The following is a 22013-nucleotide window of genomic DNA, read 5'->3' as shown; positions in this document are numbered from 1 at the left end:
GGGCTCCAGCCCTCGGGAATGGTCCTGCGGATCTTGGAGCTGGGTCTGCCCCTGGCAGCAAGGCACAGACTGCGGGCCTCAGGGCTCCTGGAGGTCAGGCAGGTCAGCCAGCAGCATGGGGGAGTCCATCTGGATCTCACGCTGCAGGGACTCGATGTCAGCAGGGTTTATGCCGTGGCCCTCGAGCCAGTCGGCGAGCAGGGAGGCTGAGAGCGAGGCTGAGTCGGCCTGGCTGAGGGCGGCAAGGGGGAGAGTGGGGTGAGGGGCTCCTCCTGTGCTGGGAGCCCCTAGCCATAGCCCATTCTGGAGTCCCGGCCCAGCTCTTACCCGTCCTGTGGCCCGTCAGCCACGCCCATGTCGAAAGACTGGTTTAGGAATTCCTCCAGGTCAAAGCCAACGCCATAGCCCGCTCCACTGCCCTTTGGGGTGCCGGAGAACACGGGGGGCAAGGGGTCCTCCACCTGCAGGGGATGATGGCAGCTTACAACGCGGGAACCACCCAGCGCCAACTGAGGTCTGCAGGGCGCCCCACCCTGACACTGCCCTCAAGTGGGCCTGGACACCTGTGGTGACAGCCCCAGCCTCAACAAACACTGAGTGCGGGCTGGGGTCTCCAACGACCGGCTCATCAGCGCTACGCTCCTTCTGCGAGCGAGCAGGCAGGCTAGGAGAGCTCGAGCCCGGTCTGCCGCTCCGCTCCACGGGACCAGGACACACAACAGCCTCTCCTGCACCCAGCGACCTCCCAAGCCCACCTCCCCTGGATTCAGATCCAGGCATCCCCACGGCCAGGCCTCTCCCCTCACCTGCGACTTGGACAGCTGCTGGGTCACCAGGGTGACGTCGGGTGATTCGGAGGTGGAGGGCTGAGGGGCCCCCCCGGGGTCTGGAGGGGGTGGGCCAGAGGGGAAGTAAGGCAGAACGCTCTGGGCGCTGGCGCCAGGCAGCCCAGGGGGGGCCCCCAGCGGCCGGGGGGCCAGGAGGCCGGAGGAGGCGGTGGTCTGGGGTGGAGCGGCCGCAGGCCCAGCGGGCGGGCAGGCAGGCTGTGGCGGGGGTGCCGCAGGCGGGCTGCGGGGCCGGGCGGGGGGCGGCGTGGGAGCGGGGGCCGGGGGCCGGGCCATGCGAGTCCAGCGCTCCAGCAGGCTGCGGTCGTTGTCGCTGAGCACCAGGCCGGCCAGGGGGTCGGCGGAGGGGCCCCCGGAGGCCCCAGCGCCCCGCTCCTTGCGCTCCCGCTCCTGCCGCCGCTTCTCCCGCTCCTTGGCCCGCTCCTGCCGTCGCCGCCGCTTCTCCTCCCGCTCCCGCTGGCGCTCCTGGGCTGTCACCGGCTTCCGAGGCTCGGGAGCTTCCAGGGGGGCGCTGGGGCCATCTGCGGAGAAGACGGGAGGGTGACGATAAGAGCCTGTCCAGGCCTGGGGCCCCTCTGCCTCTCGCTCCCCAGCCAGCCGCGGCCTCTGCCAGGCACCTCGGAGCCGGCTCCGCAAGGACTTGAGCAGGGCGGCCTTGAGGGCAGCCTTGGTGTTGTCTGAGATGGCTCCCTCCCTCTTTGGAGGGGCTGGTTCACTGGCCGGCGGGGGCGGCTGCAGGGTCAGATCGATGGTGTCGGGCGCAGGGCCAGGGCATGGCAGTGGGGCCGGCGGAGGGGACTCCATGGCACAGTCCCCACTGGGAGCCCAGGGACTGGGCATCTCAACATCGGGGCAGCCGGGCTCACTGGCCACAGGCTGTAGGGAAGGCTGGAAGCGGATCTGCTGGCGGATGCCCTCGCGCCGTGCGTGGAAGTCTTCGATCTCGGCCACGATAGCCTCCTTAATGCGTTCCCGTGTGAGGGCTTCGCGGTCAAAGGCAAAGTCAAAGGGCGGGGCGCAGTCAGGCTCGTCATCGGGGTCGTGGTACTTGGCCAGGAAGGGGTGGCGAAGGGCGGCAGCTGCTGAGATGCGGGCACTGGGCTCAAAACGCAGCATGCGCCCCAGCAGGGAGAGGGCCTGGCGGTCGGCACCCGGGTACACCGTCTCCCAGGGCACAGGCTGGCGTGGCGGCAGGCTCTGGATGTAGGCCCGCACCCTCTCAGCCCCAACGGCCTGAATCACGGCCGGCGACGGGGTACCCAGCACCATCATGATCAGCTGCAGCTGGTGCACATAGTTTTTGCCTGGGAAGAGCTGGCGGCGGGCCAGCATCTCCCCAAAGATGCAGCCCACGGACCACAGGTCGATAGCCTGCGTGTACTCGTGCAGCGAGAGCATGAGTTCGGGGGCACGGTACCAGCGCGTGGCCACATACTCAGTCATGAAGTACTGGTGCTCGGCGGGCGAGGTGCACAAGCCTCGGGCCATGCCAAAGTCCCCGATCTTGAGCTCGCAGTTCTCGTTCACCAGCAGGTTGGAGGGCTTGAGGTCGCGATGGATGACCTGAGCCGAGTGCATGTACTTGAGGCCCCGCAGCAGCTGGTACAGGAAGTAGCGCACATGCTCCAGTGTCAATGGCTGCGAGGAGTGGATGATCTGGTGCAGGTCACTCTCCATCAGGTCCAGAACCACATAGCTGAGGGGCAGGGGAGACAGGCAGGGGCTGTCTTGCCCACCCTCCAGCCCCAGCCTCACCACGCCCTCCCGCTCCAGACAGCTCATGGCCTTACTCTCAGACTCTGCAGGGGCCACCCACTGGGTATGAAAATTCTAGATTCTCTACAACTCTTCCATTAACTTAAGTGAAATGAAATTGCTTTTCTCTCCAGATCTAGTTTCACCATCAGAGTAAAGGTCGGGTTGGACTAAACCAGGCTGGCCAACATGTTCTGTTCGGGAGCCCTCTCCATTGTTTGGTAGTGGCTGCTTGAAAGACTACGATGAAAACTGTAAAGTCGTCTCCATTTTCTGTAGGACAGTGTTCTGTGATTGACTAGTGATGTCTGCTACGGGAATAAAAAGGTACAGATATAGAATGAACGTCCTACGTTTGCCAAGCTACATACTGAGGTCCTATAAAACTGTTACTTCTGCATTCTTCTTGAGGAATCACATGTATCCCTGGCAAAGCCCTAAGGGAGCACTGATCCTAGAATCGCAGGAATTTTCCCAGCCTGCCCTACATTAGGTTCAGCTACCCTTCTAGAACTTCAGCAATATGGCCCCAGCGTTCAGAAAAGGTCCCTGCTCGGTCTCCCTCTTCCATCCCCGCTCCTTACACAGATTTGAACTCGCCATAGGGCACAGTGGGCCTCAGGATGTCCTTGATGGCAATGATGTTGTCGTGCTTGAAGTGTTTGAGGATCTTCAGCTCCCTGAGGGTCCGCTTGGCATTGGTCACCACGTCAAAAGCGTTAGGGATCTTCTTAATGGCCACCTGCTGACCTGGGGAACAGGGGAAAAGCAGATGCCACAAGGTACCCTGGTTAGCTGCAGAGTAGCACAAGGCCCCTTTCAATACCTCCCTTTGCGGACGCAAGTGACAACAGCTACCACTTACAGGGTACCTACTTTGTGCCAGGCTCTGTGCTAAGCATAGTACATACGTTATCAGATTTTCCCTTCACCTCCTTCCTGAGGCGGGTACTCATAGCTGAAAGTTAGAGATATGGAGACCTGGGCTCAGTAGCTTGCTGGGCATTGCACAGCTAGTTAGTGGTAGACTCTAGACTCTCACACCTGTGCTCACTCTACCTCCCTACACTCTGCATCTCAGACCTCATCCATCCCACCACCAACCCCGAGCGCCAGTCTCTGGCTCCAGAACACACTCTGGAGAACCTCCATTCGGGTCTAACGCCGACTGTCACCTAAGGAGGAAGTAGGCTGATGCGCTGGCAAAGCCACCAGAGTTTCAGAGACCCGAGCCCAATACAGAGGCCGGCCCCCAGACGCACCCAACCCATGCTTGCTGACTTGACCCAGAATTCACATCCCAGCGTCCCCTATGGCTGCTTGGGACGGGGCGGGTCTCAGCCCCCGGGAACCGGTTTCCACACGTGCGAGCAAGGCCGGGCGGGTCGCTCACCGGTGAGGCGGCGGCGCGCGGAGGACACCACCCCATAGGCCCCGTTGCCGATGGTCTCGATGATCTCGTACTCGTCCCCCACGTCGAAGGTCACGTCGAAGGAGCGCGCCTTCAGCAGGGCCAGGTTCTTGGCCGCCACGGAGGCGGCGGGGCCGGTGGGTTCCGCCTTCCCCGGCCCGGGGGGCTCTCCGGAGCCATCCTCGCCGTCGTCCTCCTTCAGGGGCTCAGCCATGGCGTCTGCGTGGGGACGCGGGCGAGCAGGGGCCCGGCCCCGGACTCAGGGGGCCCCCCGGAGCCTCCAGGCCCGCAGGCCGAGCGGCGCACGCACCCCGTGTCCCGCACCCGCGGGAGCCCGGAGCTCAGGCCCGCGCGGGACGCGGGGTCGGCGGTGGGGGAGGCGCAGCGAGGCGCGGTCCAGGAAGAAAGCGAGGGGCGGGGCGCCCGCTCTCCTCGGTCAGCACTCGGCGGATGGCGCTTCACCCCGATGCCGCCCAGGCCCTCGGAGGTCCCGGCTCCCCGGCTCCCCGGCGTCGCCGGCTTTCAGTCCCCGGGTCGGGGTGATGGGTGGGACCCGAAGACCCACTCGCTCACTGGGTCGGGCCGCCGCCACCACCACCACCACCTCAGCAGCGCGCGGTCTCCCGTCCCGCCCCCCAAGACCACGCCTCCGCAGGCTCTGGCCAATCCGTGGACGGTCTCCGCGGAGGTGCCCACCCCTTCCACTTGCTGCGTCCAATCAGCCCCCACCGGCCAAGGAAGCCGCGCCTCCACCCGCGCCCGCGCCGCTGTCCAGTCCCCCGGCGGGAGCCGCCCAACCCGCGCTCGGCTTTCGCAGCGGCTCTGCGGCCTGGTGCCCTCCTCGGACGCATGCGCGCTGGCAGCCCCGGGCGCCGCGAGACTGGAAAGCACCGCCCCCGCGTGCGCGGGCACGCGCATCCACTCCGATCCGCCAGGTGTCGTCTGGTCAGTTGCTGCTGGTCCTGGGAGCTTGGAGGGTTGAGGTGACTAGATGTTACCTTGGCGGCCGCATCACTCAGTCCCCCTTCTTCAGCCCCCTCTTCCCTTATCAATCCCTATCGCCCCGGGGATTGCGCCCCCCATTTTCCCGATGGGCCCCGGGAGCCCGGTGCTGGGAAAGCGTCGTCCCAGGTAGAAGGTGATCCGTCACATCCAACCACGGAGATCCCGGTCCTCCGGGTTATAGAGCGTCGGCCCGAAGCCTCCACTGACTTCCGGTGGCTGGTCCTCTCCTCTCAGCTTCCGGCGTCGCCGGGCCTCGGCTCGCGGTTTCCCGGTCTCGGGCGTGACGCCTCCGTGGGGCGGCTCCGTCTAGCGACTCCCGCGCCTTGCCTGCGGGGCAGCGGGCGGGGCCGCGGGGTCAACTACGCCCGCTCGCTGGAGGCCGCGTGTCCACCAGTGTCTCGGGAGGAAGCGTCCGGGCTCGGGAGCCCAGGAGTTAGGCCTGAGCGCCTCGGCGAGGGTCCATCCCTTCCGCCCCAACTGGTGGCTGAAGAGTAGATCCAGACCAGAAAGGAATTTTGTTTACATTCCCCACTGTTGTGGTTGTTTTATTTTTTACTAAAACATACATAAAGTTCCACATAAGTGTATCAATCAGTTTTCACAAACCTAACACCTCAGCGTATAGAATTCGAATGGAGAAAACCAAAAATACAGAACGTTGCCAGCCCTTCAGAAGCCCCTTCTCTTTTCTTGTGGTGACAGTTTCTTTCTGTTAACTCTTCCATACTTTGTGGGGGGTTTTGCACTGAAATTTAAGAGGTTCACTAGGACCCATACATTAGGATGGAAAAGTAGAGACTGCGTTCTTAAAAACACGACATAAGGAAACACGTCTAGGAGTATAAGGTCAGCCCCAGAACAAATAGATACCTCGTATTTCGACATGGAAAAATCACATGGGCCTCCTGAGTTAGCTGAACTATACATTTGTTTCTGATTTTCCTGACAGCACAGCAAAAAGCCAAATTCTCTCTTACGTGATTAGCCTTGAACATTAATAAACCACATTCATGGGAAGTGGACCTTTTCTGCCCTGATTTCTGAAAATATTTCCGTGATGGCCTTTCCTTAGGTGACAGTAGACAGCCTTCCCTAACTCTGAAATATGTGCGGGATAAGTTCTGCGGTGCCCGTCAGTGAAAAGAGAGGGCGTAAAGCAGCAGGGCCCATAAACGTGTCTTCTCAGGGAACCTGGTGGCCAGCTCTGTGATGGTCCCGTCTGCTGTGGGAATAAAGCATAAAGTAGCAGAAGAGACCCATAAATTGCGAATCCTTTAAATACTTCTCTATAAATATTCCAGCTAGGATCGGTATACAAGTTACAGACATTTCAACTTCCTTGGCAAAAACTCCCTGATTCTCATTGACTTTTGAGATTGATACACAATGAGCTGCTTTACTCCTGCCCCTACCAGGCCCTGACTCCGTCCTGGAATAGTCATCAATTATCTAACATTCTCAGCCTTGCCTTAAGACCTTCCTGCATTTGACACAACTGACTACTTCAAGAAAAAGTTGTTTCATATGGCTCAAAACTCAAATCTTAATTAAAAAGTTCAAGTGAAAAATCTTGGTCTCACGCCAGGTGGCCGATTTTATAGTTTTCTACTCAAGGTAAGAAGAAACAATATAAATTCAACACAAGCAAATACTAATACACACTCTTACCCACCTCCCCTTTACTCTACAAAAAGGTAACAAATTCTTTACAATTTTCCTGCAGATCATGCAGTATCAAAAACCAGACGGATCTCCCATTCTTTTTTTGTTATAACAGCGTTTTTGAGATATAATTTACATACCATAAAACATTTACAGTGTACAATTCAGTACATGAATTTAGTTCGTTCACAGAGTTGTGCAACCATCACCACTGCCTAACTTTGGAACATTTTCATCACCCCAAAAAGTAAGCCATTAGTCACTCCTCATTTCCCCTCACCAGCCCCTGGCAACCACTAATCTGTATGGAGTTGCCTATTGTGGACGTTTCAGATCAATGTAATTATACACCGTGTGAACTTTTGTGCCTGACTTCCTTCACTCAGCATAATGTTTTCCAGGTTCATCCTTGTGGCATGTGTCAGAACTTCATTCTTTCTTAAGGCTGAATATATTACACTGTATAGACAGACCACATTTTGTTTATCCCATCATCAGTTGATGGACATTTGGGTTGTTTCTAGTTGCGGAGCACAGGCTCCGGACGCGCAGGCTCAGCGGCCATGGCTCACAGGCCCAGCCGCTCCGTGGCATGTGGGATCTTCCCGGACCAGGGCACGAACCCGCGTCCCCTGCATCGGCAGGCGGACTCTCAACCACTGCGCCACCAGGGAAGCCCAACTTTTAAAAATTTTTTGAGGAGCTGCCAGACTGTTTACTTCAGTGGCCGCACCACTTTACAATCTCACCAGTATATCTGAGGGTTCCAATTTCTCCACATCCTCACCAACACTTGTTATTTTCCTTTTTTTTTCTGTTTTAAATTGTAGTCATCCTGGTGGGTGTGAAGTGGTCTGTCATTGTGGCTTTGATCTGCATTACTCTCATGACTAATGATGTTGAGCATCTTTTCATGTGCTTATCGACCATGTTTCTTCTTTGGGGAAATGTCTGTTCAGTTCCTTTTCTGTTTTGAATTGTGTGATTTGCCTTTTTATTGTTGAGTTGCAGAGTTCTTTATATAGTCTGGATATAAGTTCCTTATTAGACGTATGATTTACATATTTATTCCCATTCTGTGGGTTGTCTTATCAGTTTCTTGGTGGTATCATTTGAAACACAAAAGTTTTTAATTGCAATTAACTCTGATTTATCTATTTTGCCTTTTGTCACTTGTGCTTTTGATGTCATGCCTAAGAAACCATCTCATTCTTTTTTATTTTTAAAGTTTTTTATTTTTACTTATTTATTTTTTTGGTGGTCACATCGTGCAGCTTGCGGTATCTTAGTTCTTGGACCCCGGACCAAACCCGGGCCCTCAGCAGTGAAAGCGCGGAGACCTAACCACTGGACCGCTAGGAAATTCCCATCTCATTCTTTTTTACAGCTGCATAGTACCACTTTTCAGATATAATCTATTTACCCAAGACCCTATATAGGTGGACACTTTTTGCTATTGCAAACGATGTAGTGCTAAAGTATCTTGAACACATCGTTTCGTGCGCTGTGAGTCTAAGCCACCCAGAAGCGGGCGTGTGCCAAGTTGAAGAGCGCTGCACTCGTGACTTTAACGGTGTCAAATCCCTGTCCTTACAGATTATATCACTTTAGGCTCCCACCAGCAGTGTGAGAGGAGGAGTCACACGGTGCTTTTTAAAAGCTTGGAGTTGTTTGCCTTTGTTGACAATGGGAGACGTCCCCTAAAAATCCCGGTTTCTGGTTTCTTTTGGAAAGCTGGAAGATCTGTCAGCATCAAAGCTGCATTTCCACAAAGCGTTAGTGGACTGTAACAGAGCGGTAGCCTCGCCATTGAAATGGGGGCTCTCCTGCTCACTGGTCCCCACCACTCCCTGACTGCGTCCCCAGCACAGGCCGCCTGTCACATGCCATTCATCACATGCTTGTACCAGCGTAGAAACACCTTAGTAAAAGCAGGGAAATGAAAGAGGCCCAGGGGACATGTCTCCAAAAGAAGGGGGAGGGGGAGGGCAGGGGGAGGAGGGGGAGGGGAGGGCAGGGCAGGGGGAGGAGGGGGAGAAGCAGCAACTAAGCTGTGGGAATGAAGAGGGTCTCCTGACACAGACCACTGCTCAGCCCTCCTGGCCGTGCCTCCTGCCTGGCCACATGCACGTCCAAGTTCACGATTTAGGCCACTGGGAGCCTCCGAAGAGGTTTGAGTAGAACGCCCTTCAGAATTGCCTTCCTGAGAAATATTTCTGGCAAATGGTGTGGAAGGCATGCTTGAGAAAAGGCTGGAGAAAAGGAGATTATTATGCTGTCCAGGTGACAGCCCTGACGGGGCTCTGGACCAAGCAGTGGCAGTGGATCCCTGAAGACGGATGTGGAGGGAGGTGAGAGCAGGAAGCGTGGGTTGTGTCAGAGCTTCTGTGGAGACAATGGGGGTGTCACCAAGATCCGGACACCTGAGCTGCGTGGTGGATGCGGGTGAGGCCGTTCAGCTACATCCAAGCACCTGGTGAGCCCCGTCTCTGATCCCAGCCCCGGAGGCCCTCCTGGGCTGCAGAGCCTTAACCATCGTCATGTTGGGGGTATCGGGGAGCCCCGGATGGCGGACTCCTTCCAACAACCTCCAGGGACCCCCCTTTGTCGATAGTCTCAGCAAAGGTTCGGGGTGGCCTCTCATTGGACAGGCTAGTGGGGGGCGTGGGAGGAAGCATGCTGATTGGCCAGACCTGAGTCACCTGTCCACCTCTGGAAGGGCGAGCGGCCGAGAGCCATTTTCCCAAAGGAAACCTGGGCTTTAAGGAAGGACGGACGGCTGCCAGTAGGAATGAGATGTGCCCCACACATCTGCACCCCTCTGCCGCCAGAGGAAGTGCAGGGGAAGTCTGAGGAGCAGAGAGCAGGGTCTCTGTCCGGGAAGCTGCTATTCCGACATGACTGCCTCCCCTCCAACCCCAAAGGCCCTTAGTTTCCGGAAGACACACTTTGGGATCAGGAACAGCTGAGTTTGAATCCTGCTCTGCCACGTCGCAGCCAGGGCATTCTTTACTGTGTATTTCTGTGTCATAACCAGGGACACGTGGTCCCCGCCCCTCTCTCACCAGGGAGACCAACCCTCGGCCGGCAGTGTCTGCCCCTGTGGCCGGCGCTGAGGAGGGGATGCTCAGGCCCCGGGGGTGAGGGGAGGACGCCTGCTCAGGCGAGGAAGTCACAGAGGGACATCCAGGTCAGGACCAGCCAGGTGAAAGGACCCGGAGGAGGGGGAGGGGAGGGTTAAGCAGAGGAAGCAGCAGGTGCAAAGGGCAGGTGTGAGTGAGCTCGGCGCACGTCTAGGGACACAGAGACCCGCGTGGAGGTGGCAGGGGGAGGGACACACAGAGACGGGCTGGAGAGGTGGGCAGACGACCACCGTGCAGGACCCCCAGGGCCCTGACCTCAGTGTCCCTGTCTGCAAAGTGGGGATGTTCAGACCTCTCTGGTTGGGCTGTTTTCTGGGTTTGAGAAATGACAGCCCAGCCAGGAGAGTCCCAGGCATGGGCCTGGCCCTCTGGAGGTGCTGGACCAGCCGTGGTCACTCAGGCGGACACCCCCAGGCCCAGGGGCATTCGAGCCGTGTCTTGGGTGTGTAAACAGTTCTACCCTCACCCTCTTCCAGAGGGAGTCACTGGCCCTGTTAACAGCTGAGAAATGGGTTCAGCAGGGGAGGGGGTGAGTGACCTAGGGCCACGTGCAGGGTGGGGGTGTGCAGGGAGGGGACTGCCTCCACCCCCGGGGTTCCCGGTACCCAGCTGCACTCTCCCCGCGCAGACACGCCTCTGTGGCTAAGGCCGCCAGCCTTGAGTCACCCAGTGAGTGGCTGGGGCCCCCGGGGGGAAGCCCGCGAAGCTCACACCCCGTCTGCAGAGGCCAAGGCAGCGGCACCAGGACCCACTGGTCAGCCTGCGGCCCCTCCCCCCTTCTCCTTCCCCACTTTCCTTAGCTGGCCCTCCTGCCCCTGCTCCTAGCAGAGAGGGTGGCCTGCGGGCCCTGTGGACAGAACGCACTCCCTGAGAAGGGGGCCAGCTTAATGGATGAACCTGCAAAGGTCGCTGCCTGCTCTCAGTGGGGCCCTCAGCACCAGTGGGACAGGGTGGTGAGGGGAGTCTGGGGGCCAGAACTCCTTCCGTGAGCCTGCAGGACCCACCACAGAGGTAATGACTGAGTTAAGAGCCCCTCGGCCGGTGACTTCAGAAAGCCTCAGTCTCCCCTTCTGCGTAGTGAGGGTCGTGATTAAAAGAACATGAAGAGCTGGTCTAAACTACAGCTGGTTCCCGGCCTGCTGTTAACCACGTAAACGGCAGAGGCTGGGGGCAGGCAGGACTCTGGGCAGGCTGGAGGGAGGGCCCCCAGTCGGGGGACAGGGCAAGCCAGGGCAGCTGGTTCTCCCAGCCTTCAATCTGAGACGATCAGGCTGCAAATAAAAGGAAACCACCAACCATGGCCTAAACACATGAAGATTTGTTTTTCTTTCATCACAAGAAACCCAAAGGACTTTGTTGACCTCAGTTTAGCGGCTCAGTAACGCTTGTCAGGGACTGAGGCTCCACCCTGATGATTGGCTGTCATCCTCGTGACATTTTGCCTCTTAGCTCATGGCTGCAAAATGGCTGCTGCACTCCAGCCATCACATTCATGCTCCAGGCAGGATAAAGGATGAAGGGAGAAGGACATGGCACTACCTCTGTCCCCTGTCATCACAAGAGCAAACACCTTCCTGGTAGCCCTCAGCAGATGTGCACTTACATCTCCTTAGACAGAGCTGCGTCACATGGCCAGCCCTACCTGCAAGGGAGGCCCAGAAATCAAGTGCTTAGATAGGCACCTTGCTGCCCCCCAAATCAGGATTGGTTAGAAGTGGAGAACAGATATTGAGTAGGTAGCTCACAGGTGGAAGGGGCAAAGCCACATCTACTCATCAAGAGGGCAGGTGGGAGGTGCCCTAGTGCCCAAGACCAAGACAAGACTCTTCTCAGAGACACTGGAGGCTGGGGGGCTGGATTCCCTCACTCAGGGTCCATGGCCTCCCAGTACAGACCACCCTCATCTCTCCCGGCCCTGGGGGCTCCACGTTCCTTCCCAAAGGTGGCGGGTGCCAAGGCCCCCCCTTGGCCCAGAGCCCATATCGCAGGTGATGAGCAGTGCGGCAGGGGTGGGTGTGAGGCAGGTGCTGGGCGGCAGCTTCAGCTGCCCCTGCCATCTCCTCCAGTGCTGCTGAGCCCTCCGGGCCGCACCATCACACTGTGACACACACACGCTGGCACAGTCACAGCAGTGCTCACGTGTACACGCGGTCCACTTAGGTTGCCGGATCACAGACACGCTCATGCCCACCCAGGACGCACAGAATACGGGGCATCACTGTGCACACACATTCACACGCAGGGACGCACACGCAACAGCGTTCACGTACACACAGATTTGCACACGCGGGCACACAGGGACACACACAGATACACGAACTACTGGGACGTACGCTCCCTCCGGGCGCAGCCAGGCCAGCTCCGTCCCCACAGGTTGTAGGGGAAAGAGGAGGGGACGTTTCTGCCTGAACGTGCCTGCCCCTTGGGAGAGCTGAGCCTCGGGGGCTGCCATGAGGGGAACCAGGACGGGCAGGGAGGGGGCTGCTGCGGGGACCTGCCCACGGGATGTGGAGCCGGGCAGCGGTCGGTGCCGCGGCTCAGTCCCCCGAGGCGGGGGATACTCCCCAAGGCCAGCCTGTGGGTGCGTGGAAGGGACAGCAGGAGGCCTGCGTGGGTGGGCTGACCTCAGGGTCCGGTGGCTCTGCCTTGGGCCGCTCATGGCTTCTCAGCACCCTCTCCTCAGCCCTGCTTCCACCACCATCACACCCAGGCCGACCAGGACCCTGGGGGCGGGTCCACGCTCTGTCCCAGCACCTGTGGCTGCGCCGTCAGGGTGCCGTCCTTGTGGTCCCGAGGGCCCAGTGGCTGGGCAAACGATGGACGACCTTGCCCCTCCCCGAGCATTCCCGAGGCCTGCGCTGGGCCTGCCTGGGTGTGAGGGTGGAGCCAGGTCTGTTCTCTGTCCTCCGTGAGCAGGGATGACTGTCACCAGGACGCCACCCTCACCGCTCACGCCTCTCCTGGCCCCTCCTCCTGGTGGCTTGGCCCGGGGCCCTCTCCTCAACCAGAACTCCTCCCCAAGCTCTGCACCGACCACTGTCAACCCTGCTCCAGCCTGGCCCGCCCTCCCTCCCTCCCCTGAGCGCCTATCCAACACCTGGTGCTCCCCAAACGTCTCCAGGGGACGCCCCACAAGCCCCCAGGACCTGTGACCACTACCACGCTCACCAACGCCCCACCCAGGCCCCTCATCTCACCCTCACGCTGATTGACCACTTGCACAGCAGCTCCGAGTCCAAAACCTCAGTCACTCACCCCACCTCACTGAGCACCTACTCTGTGCCAGACAGTATCCTGGGTGCTGGGGAGTTGGCAGTGAACACGACAGGTGCTAATCTCCCCACCTGAGGAACGTGGATTTGGGCTGGGAGAGAGCAGCAAAGCCACTCAATTACACAGCATCTCAGGTGGCAGCCCCAGGCGTGGACTCGAGAAGCGCTGATGGTGGGAGGAGGTGGTGATTTTACATGGATGGTCAGGGAAGGCCAGTGGAGATGGTGACATCGGAGCAAGGACTTGAAGGGAGAGAGGGAACGAGCCCTGTGGCGATCGGGCAGCGGGAACAGCATTCTGGGCAGAAGCAACAGCAAGTGCAAAGGCCCTGAGGCAGGGTGTGCCTGGCCTGTTTGAGAATCAGCGAGGAAGCTGCAGCTGGAGCAGCCTGAGTAGGGGCGACAGGGTAGGAGAAGCACCGTTTTCACTGCTAACTGCCTGGTCCCAGCCGCCATCATTTCTCGCCGGGACCCTTGCTGTCATCTCCGAGTCACCGTCCTCTTGGTCTCCTCTCGCTCCTGTAACCAATTCCCTGCACAGCGGCCAGAGTGATCTTTTGAAAAACACAGATAGGTTGTGTCCCACCGTCCCCATCTCGTGGGATAAGGCCCTGCTCACGGAGAGTGGGGGGCAGATGGAGGAGGTGGCCGACTCGAAGGGGCCAGCTGCCCTGAGGCCGAGTGCAGGGCGTGGCGGCAGCCCCAGCTGCCTGGTTCCTATGAGGTCATCCCCTGCATTCATCTGCCTGATTTCCTCTCTCAGATCTGCTGGAAAAGCCCCGCGGAAACAGCTGGCAGGTGTGTGCAGGCCCAGGGACGGCTGGGGTGTGGGCTGGTGGGGAGGGAGTGGTCAGGATCACCGCAGTAGGAAGGAATGGCCCCCGGCGAACCTCTCAGAAGCAGCTGTGGCCCTCCACCTCCTCTGGCCTGGCACCTATGGGTGGGCTGCAGATGAAACACAGGATGCCCAGCTGTGCTTGAATTTCAGATACACAACGAACGGGTCTTTAGTTGTGGATGTCCAGTATTTTCACTTGCTAAATCTGGCAGCACCGGCCTCCCAGCTTCCCTGGTCCCCAGCCTCAGCCCCACGTGGTGGCCAGAGAGCCCAGTTAAAACCCCAGTCGCTTCACATCCCCCCTCGCCTCGAAACCCTCCAGGACTCTAAGGCCCTGAGTGATCCAGGCCCGGGGCACTCTCAACCCATCTCCTACCCCAGCACTGTGCTGGGAAAGTGCTCTCTGAAAAAAAAAAGTCAATAAAATGTAAAGCACTGAAAGCCCTAATTTTAGCATTTGCCAATTTCTGTGGCTGATTTCAAGCCCCCAGCACGTCGCTGGGGGCAGAGTTGCCCAGGTGTCTCTGGTGTGTCGGCACGAGGCCGTGCAAGCAGGCGCCAGTCCGCCTCTCTGTTCCTCAAGCACGTTCTGCCCAGGGCCTGTGCACGTACTGTGCTCTCACTGTGCTGTGGAGATGCCCGCCCCACATCCGTGCAGGCTTCTTCCGGGACTTTGCTCAGAGATGCTTCCTTGTGCATCTACCACCTACCGTAACCCTCCCCCATCACTCTCCAGCCCTTTTCTCTACTTTATTTTTTTCTTCATAGCACTTACCACTGTCCCAAATTATCACAAACACGCTTCCTTGTGTCCCCACCAGAAAGTCAAGTGCATTAGGGCAAAGAGCTGTGCCTGTCTTGTCTTCCACTTTACTCCAAGCACCTAGCCCAGGGCCTGGTACACAGTACGTGCTCAATAAATACCTGCTGAGCGACCGGTAACTCTTGGCTCAGCGAGCTTGGTTCCCATGACCTTGGTGCTCATTCTGATGCTTGGTTGGAGCAATTCAATCCACCCCCAGCATCCCATCAGAGGTGTTCCTTCTTTCTGCCCCGACCCCCTCCTGGCCACGCCCCCCCCACAGGAGCCGGCTGGACGCAGACAGATCCCAGCCCAGGTCCACTCCCGCTCTTGAGCCTCCCTCAGGCTCGGTGAGGCTCTCTCCATCTCTGAGCCTCGTGGTTTTGTCCCCCGTGAGGGAGCATTTAACTTCCACCTCCTGAACTACTGTGGGGACCATAGTGGCTGAATGGATGGGAAAGCACTTTGCAACCTACAGCCCCTAAAATTCAGGAACCCCCATACACCCCACTATTTCTCAGCGTGGAAGAAATTTTGTAGTTATTAGAAACATCCCAGAACTATCACAAGTCCTTACAATCAGCTACACATGATACAAAAGCATAACTCACTCAGCAACAGCATTTAAAAAAATCACCCATTTTCATCAAGTAGAAAACTGAGGAAGTGACCTTAACAATGCCATCTCCACTTCTCGACCGCCACGTGGAGACACTTACGTGGCTCTGTCTCACCTGGGACGCTTTTTTAAAAAATCATCCTCCCGTGGTCCCTTTCTCACCCTTGGGGACTTCGATCCATTTAAAAATGATGTCATTCTAAATGCTCCTCGCTCTCAGCTGTTACTCTTCCTAGGGAGCTTCTTTTACCATCCCCCGGACCCCCTTCTCCCTTCCCTCAACCACCTGTCTCTCTCCTGGGCACCTGGGAAGGAGTGATGTCCCAGAGGAAAGAACCATCTGTCCAGGACCACAGAGAGTGGCCGGCACATGCCGCCCTGTCCCTCGAGCCTGTCGGGCCACGCCTCTGCCCCCACGAGACCCAAAGATGAGGGATCAGATACCAAGGCCACAAGCGGGCTTTCTTTGCCCTACATGACGTCATCTAAAAATTCACCCAACATGACAAAATTAGGAGATCTCGAGAAAACAGAGATTTCCCAGCTGTGGACGCCAACGCCTACAACAAGCGCTGGGACCTGCTGGTAGGTGTGGCTTCTGGCCCACCAGCAGGCATCCGTGAGCAGGGCTGGGCATCTGATCAGATCAGTGGAGGCCTGTGCCATGTGAGTTGTTCAGTATTGTGAACGCCACCTCACCCTCACCGACTGCCTGGGACTAAGAGTGCCTCATTATCCCCTGGATTATTCCCATGCCTGAACTCTTTCGGCACAGGAGGAAAACAAAAGCTAGATGTGGAGATGCGCCTGTGGAGATCAACAGAAGCCGGCACGGTTCTTCGTGGGAGTGAAGAACGGGCAGCTCAACGCCTATTCTAACTGCGTCTCCCCTTCCTACCTTACCCGAGCTCAAGTTCCCAGACTCCCTTGCGGCTAGAAGAGGCCCTGAGACCCAGTTCTCGCTACTGGGTTGTGTGGGAGGTCCCGTCCCACGCCAGGTCTTGCTGGGGATGCACGGCTTCTCCCCCTGCTCCACTTAGAACATAGCCCTGTACCTGGAGCTGAATCAGCGGTCTTGTTGTGAGGACAAAATCCACATGCTAAGCAGGTGGGGCGGGAAGATGGGGAGAACCCAGGTCCCTGGTGGTGTGGCCAAGCCAGCGTCAGTTCCGGGCTGTCTTGATGTTTGAGACAAACGAGCCTTATGTATTTGAGCCCTAATTGGCTTTTCCGTCACACACAGCCTGTCATGCCACGTGCCCAACATGTAAACTCCTGGCAAGCTTCACTTATCCGCCTGGCTTTGGCTGACATTGAGTTTATATCCAATGGATTGAAAATGAACGGTTTTTGTTTGTTTGTTTGTTTGTTTTGGGGTTTTTTTTTTGCCGTATGTGGGCCTCTCACTGTTGTGGCCTCTCCCGTTGCGGAGCACAGGCTCTGGACGCACAGGCTCAGCGGTCATGGCTCACGGGGCCAGGTGCTCCGCGGCATGTGGGATCTTCCCGGACCGGGGCACGAACCCGCGTCCCCTGCATCGGCAGGCGGACTCTCAACCACTGCGCCACCAGGGAAGCCCTGAAAATGAACGGTTTTGAAAGACCTACAGTACTTTCCAGAATTTGGCCAACGATTCAACTTGCCTGTCTCCAAGCAAGCTGGACTCCAACTGCATTACTGCCTTCGCCGTGGAGACCATTGCTCCCATTTGCTGAGCCCTGTGAGGTCGAGGTCTTATGATCCCCAGTTTCCTGTAAGCTGAGACGCAGAGAAGTTGAGCCATCAGCCCAAGGTCACACAGCTAGCGAGGGGCAGAGCTTAGATTGAAACCCAGCTCCCCCTGCTGGTTAAACCTTGGAAAAAGCTGCCCCTGGCACTTCTGCCTTGAACTTCAGGGTAAAGGGAGCAAGCCCGCTCCTGGGGCTGATTTGGAGACGTCAGGGATTCCCCCAGTCCTTCAAGTGACTCAGTGGGAAAAGGACAGTCCAGGCCATGCCCTCATCTTCCTAGTGAGACACTGGGGACCGGAGAGAGGCAATGACCTGCCTGGGACCACACTGCAAGTTGGGGACAGGCTGGAGACAGAGGCACCCTGCTTGGGCAGCTGCCCCGACCCAGACTGGGTGATTCTGTTGTGCTGCTAGAAGCTGGGGTCCCCTCCAGCCCGACTCTAGAGCCTCAGCCCTGGCCCACAAGGTCCCAGCGCCAGCACCCCCCAAAGTCCTCTGCTCACTTGTTCACTCACTCACACAGTCATTCGACAAGTGCTTACTGAATGGGCGCTCGGGGAGTTTGAGTGTGGTCCAGGAGACCCGGTCAGGCCACAGCCCCCCCATGGTGGAGAACACCCCTGCCCAACGAGGGCTTGTCTGGAGGACAGGATGGTCATCTGGAGCTCTAAGTTCAACAGGAAGGTCAGGCGGAAAGGGTGGAAGGAACAGCACGTGCAAAGACGCCGTGATACACTGAATTATGCCCTTAAAAGGGGTTGGTTTGAAGTTCTGTGAATTCTACCTCAATACAAAGGAGGCACTTGTAACTTTAAAGAAGTTGGGGACTTGCCTTGTGGCGCAGTGGTTAAGAATCTGCCTGCTAATGCAGGGCACACGTGTTCGAGCCCTGGTCTGGGAAGATCCCACATGCCGCGGAGCAACTAAGCCCGTGCGCCACAACTACTGAGCCCATGTGCCGCAACTACTGAAGCCTATGCGCCTAGAGCCCATGCTCCGCAACAAGAGAAGCCACCGCAATGGGAAGCCCGTGCACCGCAACCAAGAGTAGCCCCCGTTTGCTGCAACTAGAGAAAGCCCGCGCACAGCAACGCAGACCCAACACAGCCCAAAATAAATAAATTTATAGAAAAAGAAATAAAGAAAGAAGGTGGTGTATGTGTGCGGGCATCCAGTACCGCAAGGCTGAGGGGTGGGGGATGCAGGCAGCGGCGGGGGGGCCAGAGGTACCCGACAGGCCACAGAGCACCTGGACTTTGTCCCCGGTGACATTCAGCTGTGGGCCTGGCCTGTGCCCCCTTCTGCACCGAGCTCCACTGAGAGCTGTGAGGTGGGTTGGGAAGGAAGACCTAAGAGGTATGTGAGAGGAAGGGACCCCGGTTAGATCGCACAGCCCTGCCGCTACTCCCCGCGGCCCTGGGAAGCCCGGCCTCCCGCCTGCAGGACAAACAGCACTGCTGTCGCAGGGTTGCTATGACGTGGGTGCTGCAGAGCTCCCTGGGGTGTGCGGTGGCGGAGGGGAGGATGACCGTGGGTGCTGGCGGCGCCGCTGGCCTCTGCTTCTCACCTGAGATGGGGGGCAGGGCGGAGCTAGGGGATCCCCCGCGCCGCAGGGGCGCCACTTCCTCTTGCCCAGGCCAGCTCCCCTTTGCCCCAACCTGGGCCTCAGGGCGGTGGTGGGGAGGGGCTGCTGCAGAGGTTAAATGTCCTGGGCTGACAGGGAGCTGCGGGCAGGGGGGACACCCACCCCTCGAGGGCCGGGAGTCCAGGCTCTCCTAAGACTGGCAGTCCAGACTTGGGTTCAAGTAGCGGGCAGCTGTGCAGGGCAGAGATGGTGGCAGGTGGCAGGGGGCCTGCGCGAGGGTGGAACCAAGCTAACGGCAGCGTGCTAGGAGTCCAGCTGCCTTAGTCAGTAGCCAGCCAACCCTGTCTCAAGAGAAATGCAAACAGAGCTGGGCACACACCTATAATGAGTGTCTGGGCAGGAAAAGGGAGGAAACCTCCCCCGGGGCAGATTGGGATCAAGGGATCGAGGGATGGGGAGAGGAGATCACGATCAGTGGGGGACAGAGAGCAGACGTCAGCACTCTGGGACCAGAGCTCGGCTGTGACGCCTCATTCCCCAGGGTGCAGGGCCCAGGCCGGCAAACGCCCACCACAGGGAGGGCCCAGCCACGCGGCCTTGGCAGGCCGGCATCTCTCTGGACAGCTGGTACCCCTGCGAGGGGGCCCTCATCTCCCAAGAGTGGGTACTCACAGGTGCCAACTGCTTTGGCAGGTGGGTGCAGCGGCCAGGAAGGGTGATGGAGAGGGGCCCCAGGAGGGGGCGCCCAACCTCTTCACCCCCCGCTTTCCACAGCTGCCCCAGTCCCACTTCAGCGTGACCCTGGGCCCACACTGACTGGCGCTGGACGCTTGTGAGAGCAAGTCCAGCGTGGAGGAGCTGCTCCTGTCCCCAGGAGGGCCTGGGGGCCTGGTCCTGGCCCGGCTGGCAAGGCCACCACCTCTCAGCAGTGCTGTTCAGCCTGTCCCTCTGGCTACCCACCTGGTCCTGGCGTTTTTTCCAGGGGCAGCCCTGTTGGGCGCAGGGGTTTGATCCTGTCTTCGCTAAGGACGGGAGCGGACGCCTGAGATAGCTGAGGGTGGGCCGGGCAGACAGCTGGGATGGAGCTGGGGCCCTGCACAGCCGGAAATGCCCAGAGTCCCTGAGCCCCGAGCACAGCCCAGCTCTGGCCTGCTGCTGGCTGGCACATGGACACAGGCCTCGGGGCAGAAGGTGGCACTGGCGCCTGCTACTCCCGGGTCAGCTTCCAGACCCACCCAGCCTGGAAGGCAGCCCTGGGCCCTCTCCCCACCCCCTCCCTTGGGCCGCAATGTGTCCCCAGTTTCACTGGGTGTGGCCCTGGGGAGACTGTGAGAGTCCAACGGATGACACGACGGAGCTGCGCTGAGGGACTTGGGGGTCCACTAAGAGAGGACGGGGAGAACTGGATGCCCAGGAGGGCAGGAAGTTTTGCGGCTGGACTGGTGCCAACCTGCTGAGGGTCCCCTCCCGCCCCACCTCGCAGACCTCTATATCCCGCCCCCAGAGCTGTGCAGCATCGCGCTGAGGCTGCCGCACGCCAGCACCAGCCGAGACGCCTCCCGCCTCCAGGCTGACTGTCCTGACCCGAAGGCCAGCCTGCCCAAGGGCGCCCAGTGAGCCAGATCCCACGCCAGCCCACCCCACCTGGCGGTGCGGGTTCCAGCCTGGCCCTGCACAGGCCCCACCCGTCCCCACGGTCCCTCCTAAGGCCACTAGGCCTGGTCACCTCTCACACTCCCAGGGGGCCACTGATCCGCACCCTGATGGCCATCCCAGAGACCCCGCCCCCTGGGGAGACTCCCCCTTTAGGTTCTGTGCGGACGTGGGGCAGCCTTGGACATGGCCAGGTCTGCGGTTACAGGGAGCCCTGGTTATTTGATAATAGCAAGCGTTTTGTTGAAAACTGTCCTTTGTGTAATACTGAACCACAAGAAGGAAAGAGCTGGGCGAGAGTGGTAGCATCTGTGAAGACGCATTGTACCTGGGAGGGTGTGAGGGGTGGGGGACGGGATACGGCCAAGGCCTGGGGGAGGCCAACTCCCACCTCAGCCCCCGGCCCACCCACCCGGCCTCAGCCTCTCTTGTCAGAGGTGTGAACACTGGCTGCCCAAGCCCCCTCCCCTGTCAAGTATCTTTGCTCACCTGAGGCGGGTGGGGGGACGGTCGGTGGGCCCGGGCTGGCTGTGACTCCTCTTTCCCTCTCCCGCACAGGTGTCTCGTGGGACCCCCCTGGTCTGCTCCCAAGCTGGCAGCTGGTTGCTGCAGGGTGTGATGACCCGGGGGCCCTGCTGGGTGCGCAGCCTCCTTGAAGTCTTCACACCTGTCCACCCCTTCATTTTCTGGATCCGGGGTAAGGTCTCCAACGCCACCTTTGACACCCCAGCCAAGAGGCACCCTTGGCGCTGGGCCAGGACCAGGCAATGAAGCAGTGAGGGTCGCGAGCCCGCGGAGTCCTGGGTTTGAATCCCGGCTCAGCTCCTTACCAGCTGCTGTGACTGTGTCCCAGTCATCTCGCCTCTGAATCTGCTTCCTCTTTTGTGCAACAGAGACTTAACTCAATTATTCATCCACTCCACAGGCTGCCACCAGTGCTCACTTGTGCCAGGCAACCGGGACACGGGGTGGGCGCGGCCCCTGTCCTCACGGCGTCTGTGGGTCGGGAGCGACGAGCATTGGCCGGAGCTGTGACAGTAATAAATGTGCAAATGCGAACCGTGCTCAGAGCTACGAGCAGGCGGACGACCCGCTCCGGCGGCCAGGCAGTGACGTCCCGAGGCCAGTGTCCTGGCGGGGCCGCGCTCGGGCTCGCCCCTCAGCGACTGCGGGTGCTCGGGCGGCCGCGGGCGGCCCCTCCGCAGCCTGTTTCCCGCCCCACGCGGAGGAGCGCCGGCGCGTGTTTAAGGATGCTCCAGGTCCCTCCCAGGTTTGTCTAATAAACTTTTGGGAGGCGAGGGTCTCTGAAGGCCCGAGGGAGCATCCGTTGACCCCACGCAGGCAGCTGCTGGTCCCACGCGGACTCTCGGAACCGGGGCCGGACCCCGACTGTCGGGGGCCTCGCTCTTGAGCCCCACGCGCGGTGGTCGTCGCCTCCGGCTCAAGACCTCCCACGGGCCTGGTGGGGCCGGGTCTGAGTGGACACACACTTCCCGTGGGGTAACCTGAACCAGGGATGTGCTGGGTCCCGCACCAACAGACACAATACAGCCGCGGATTTCGCGCCGACGGTCCCCGCGAAGCCCCGCCTCCCGCCGCGCCGCCGCACGCATGCGCTCGCTTTTCCGAAGATCCCGCTTCCCAGAAACTTGTCCCGCGCGCCACGCCGTCCGTCTCCAGGGCAACCCGGCTC

The 22013-nt window shown here is 59.2% G+C and overlaps 1 protein-coding gene across 1 annotated transcript; it reads right to left on the bottom strand.

Moving 5' to 3' along the window:
* Positions 1–5: 5 nt before the first annotated feature.
* MAPK7 (mitogen-activated protein kinase 7) lies at positions 6–4293 on the bottom strand. The gene is made up of 6 exons (XM_082678499.1): positions 3994–4293; positions 3185–3350; positions 1463–2541; positions 807–1366; positions 328–461; positions 6–232 (listed from the first exon to the last, which is right to left on the bottom strand). The coding sequence occupies exons 1-6, from the start codon at positions 4223–4225 to the stop codon at positions 79–81; spliced, it is 2325 nt and encodes a 774-aa protein (XP_082534625.1). The 5' UTR covers positions 4226–4293; the 3' UTR covers positions 6–78.
* Between the last annotated feature and the right edge of the window lie 17720 nt (positions 4294–22013).

The sequence above is a fragment of the Grampus griseus genome (genome assembly GCF_964374135.1).
Source record: "Grampus griseus genome assembly, chromosome: 20".
Taxonomy (NCBI): Eukaryota; Metazoa; Chordata; class Mammalia; order Artiodactyla; family Delphinidae; genus Grampus; species Grampus griseus.
Note: the sequence above shows the minus strand (reverse complement) of the source record. Positions and strands in the feature narration are given on the sequence as shown.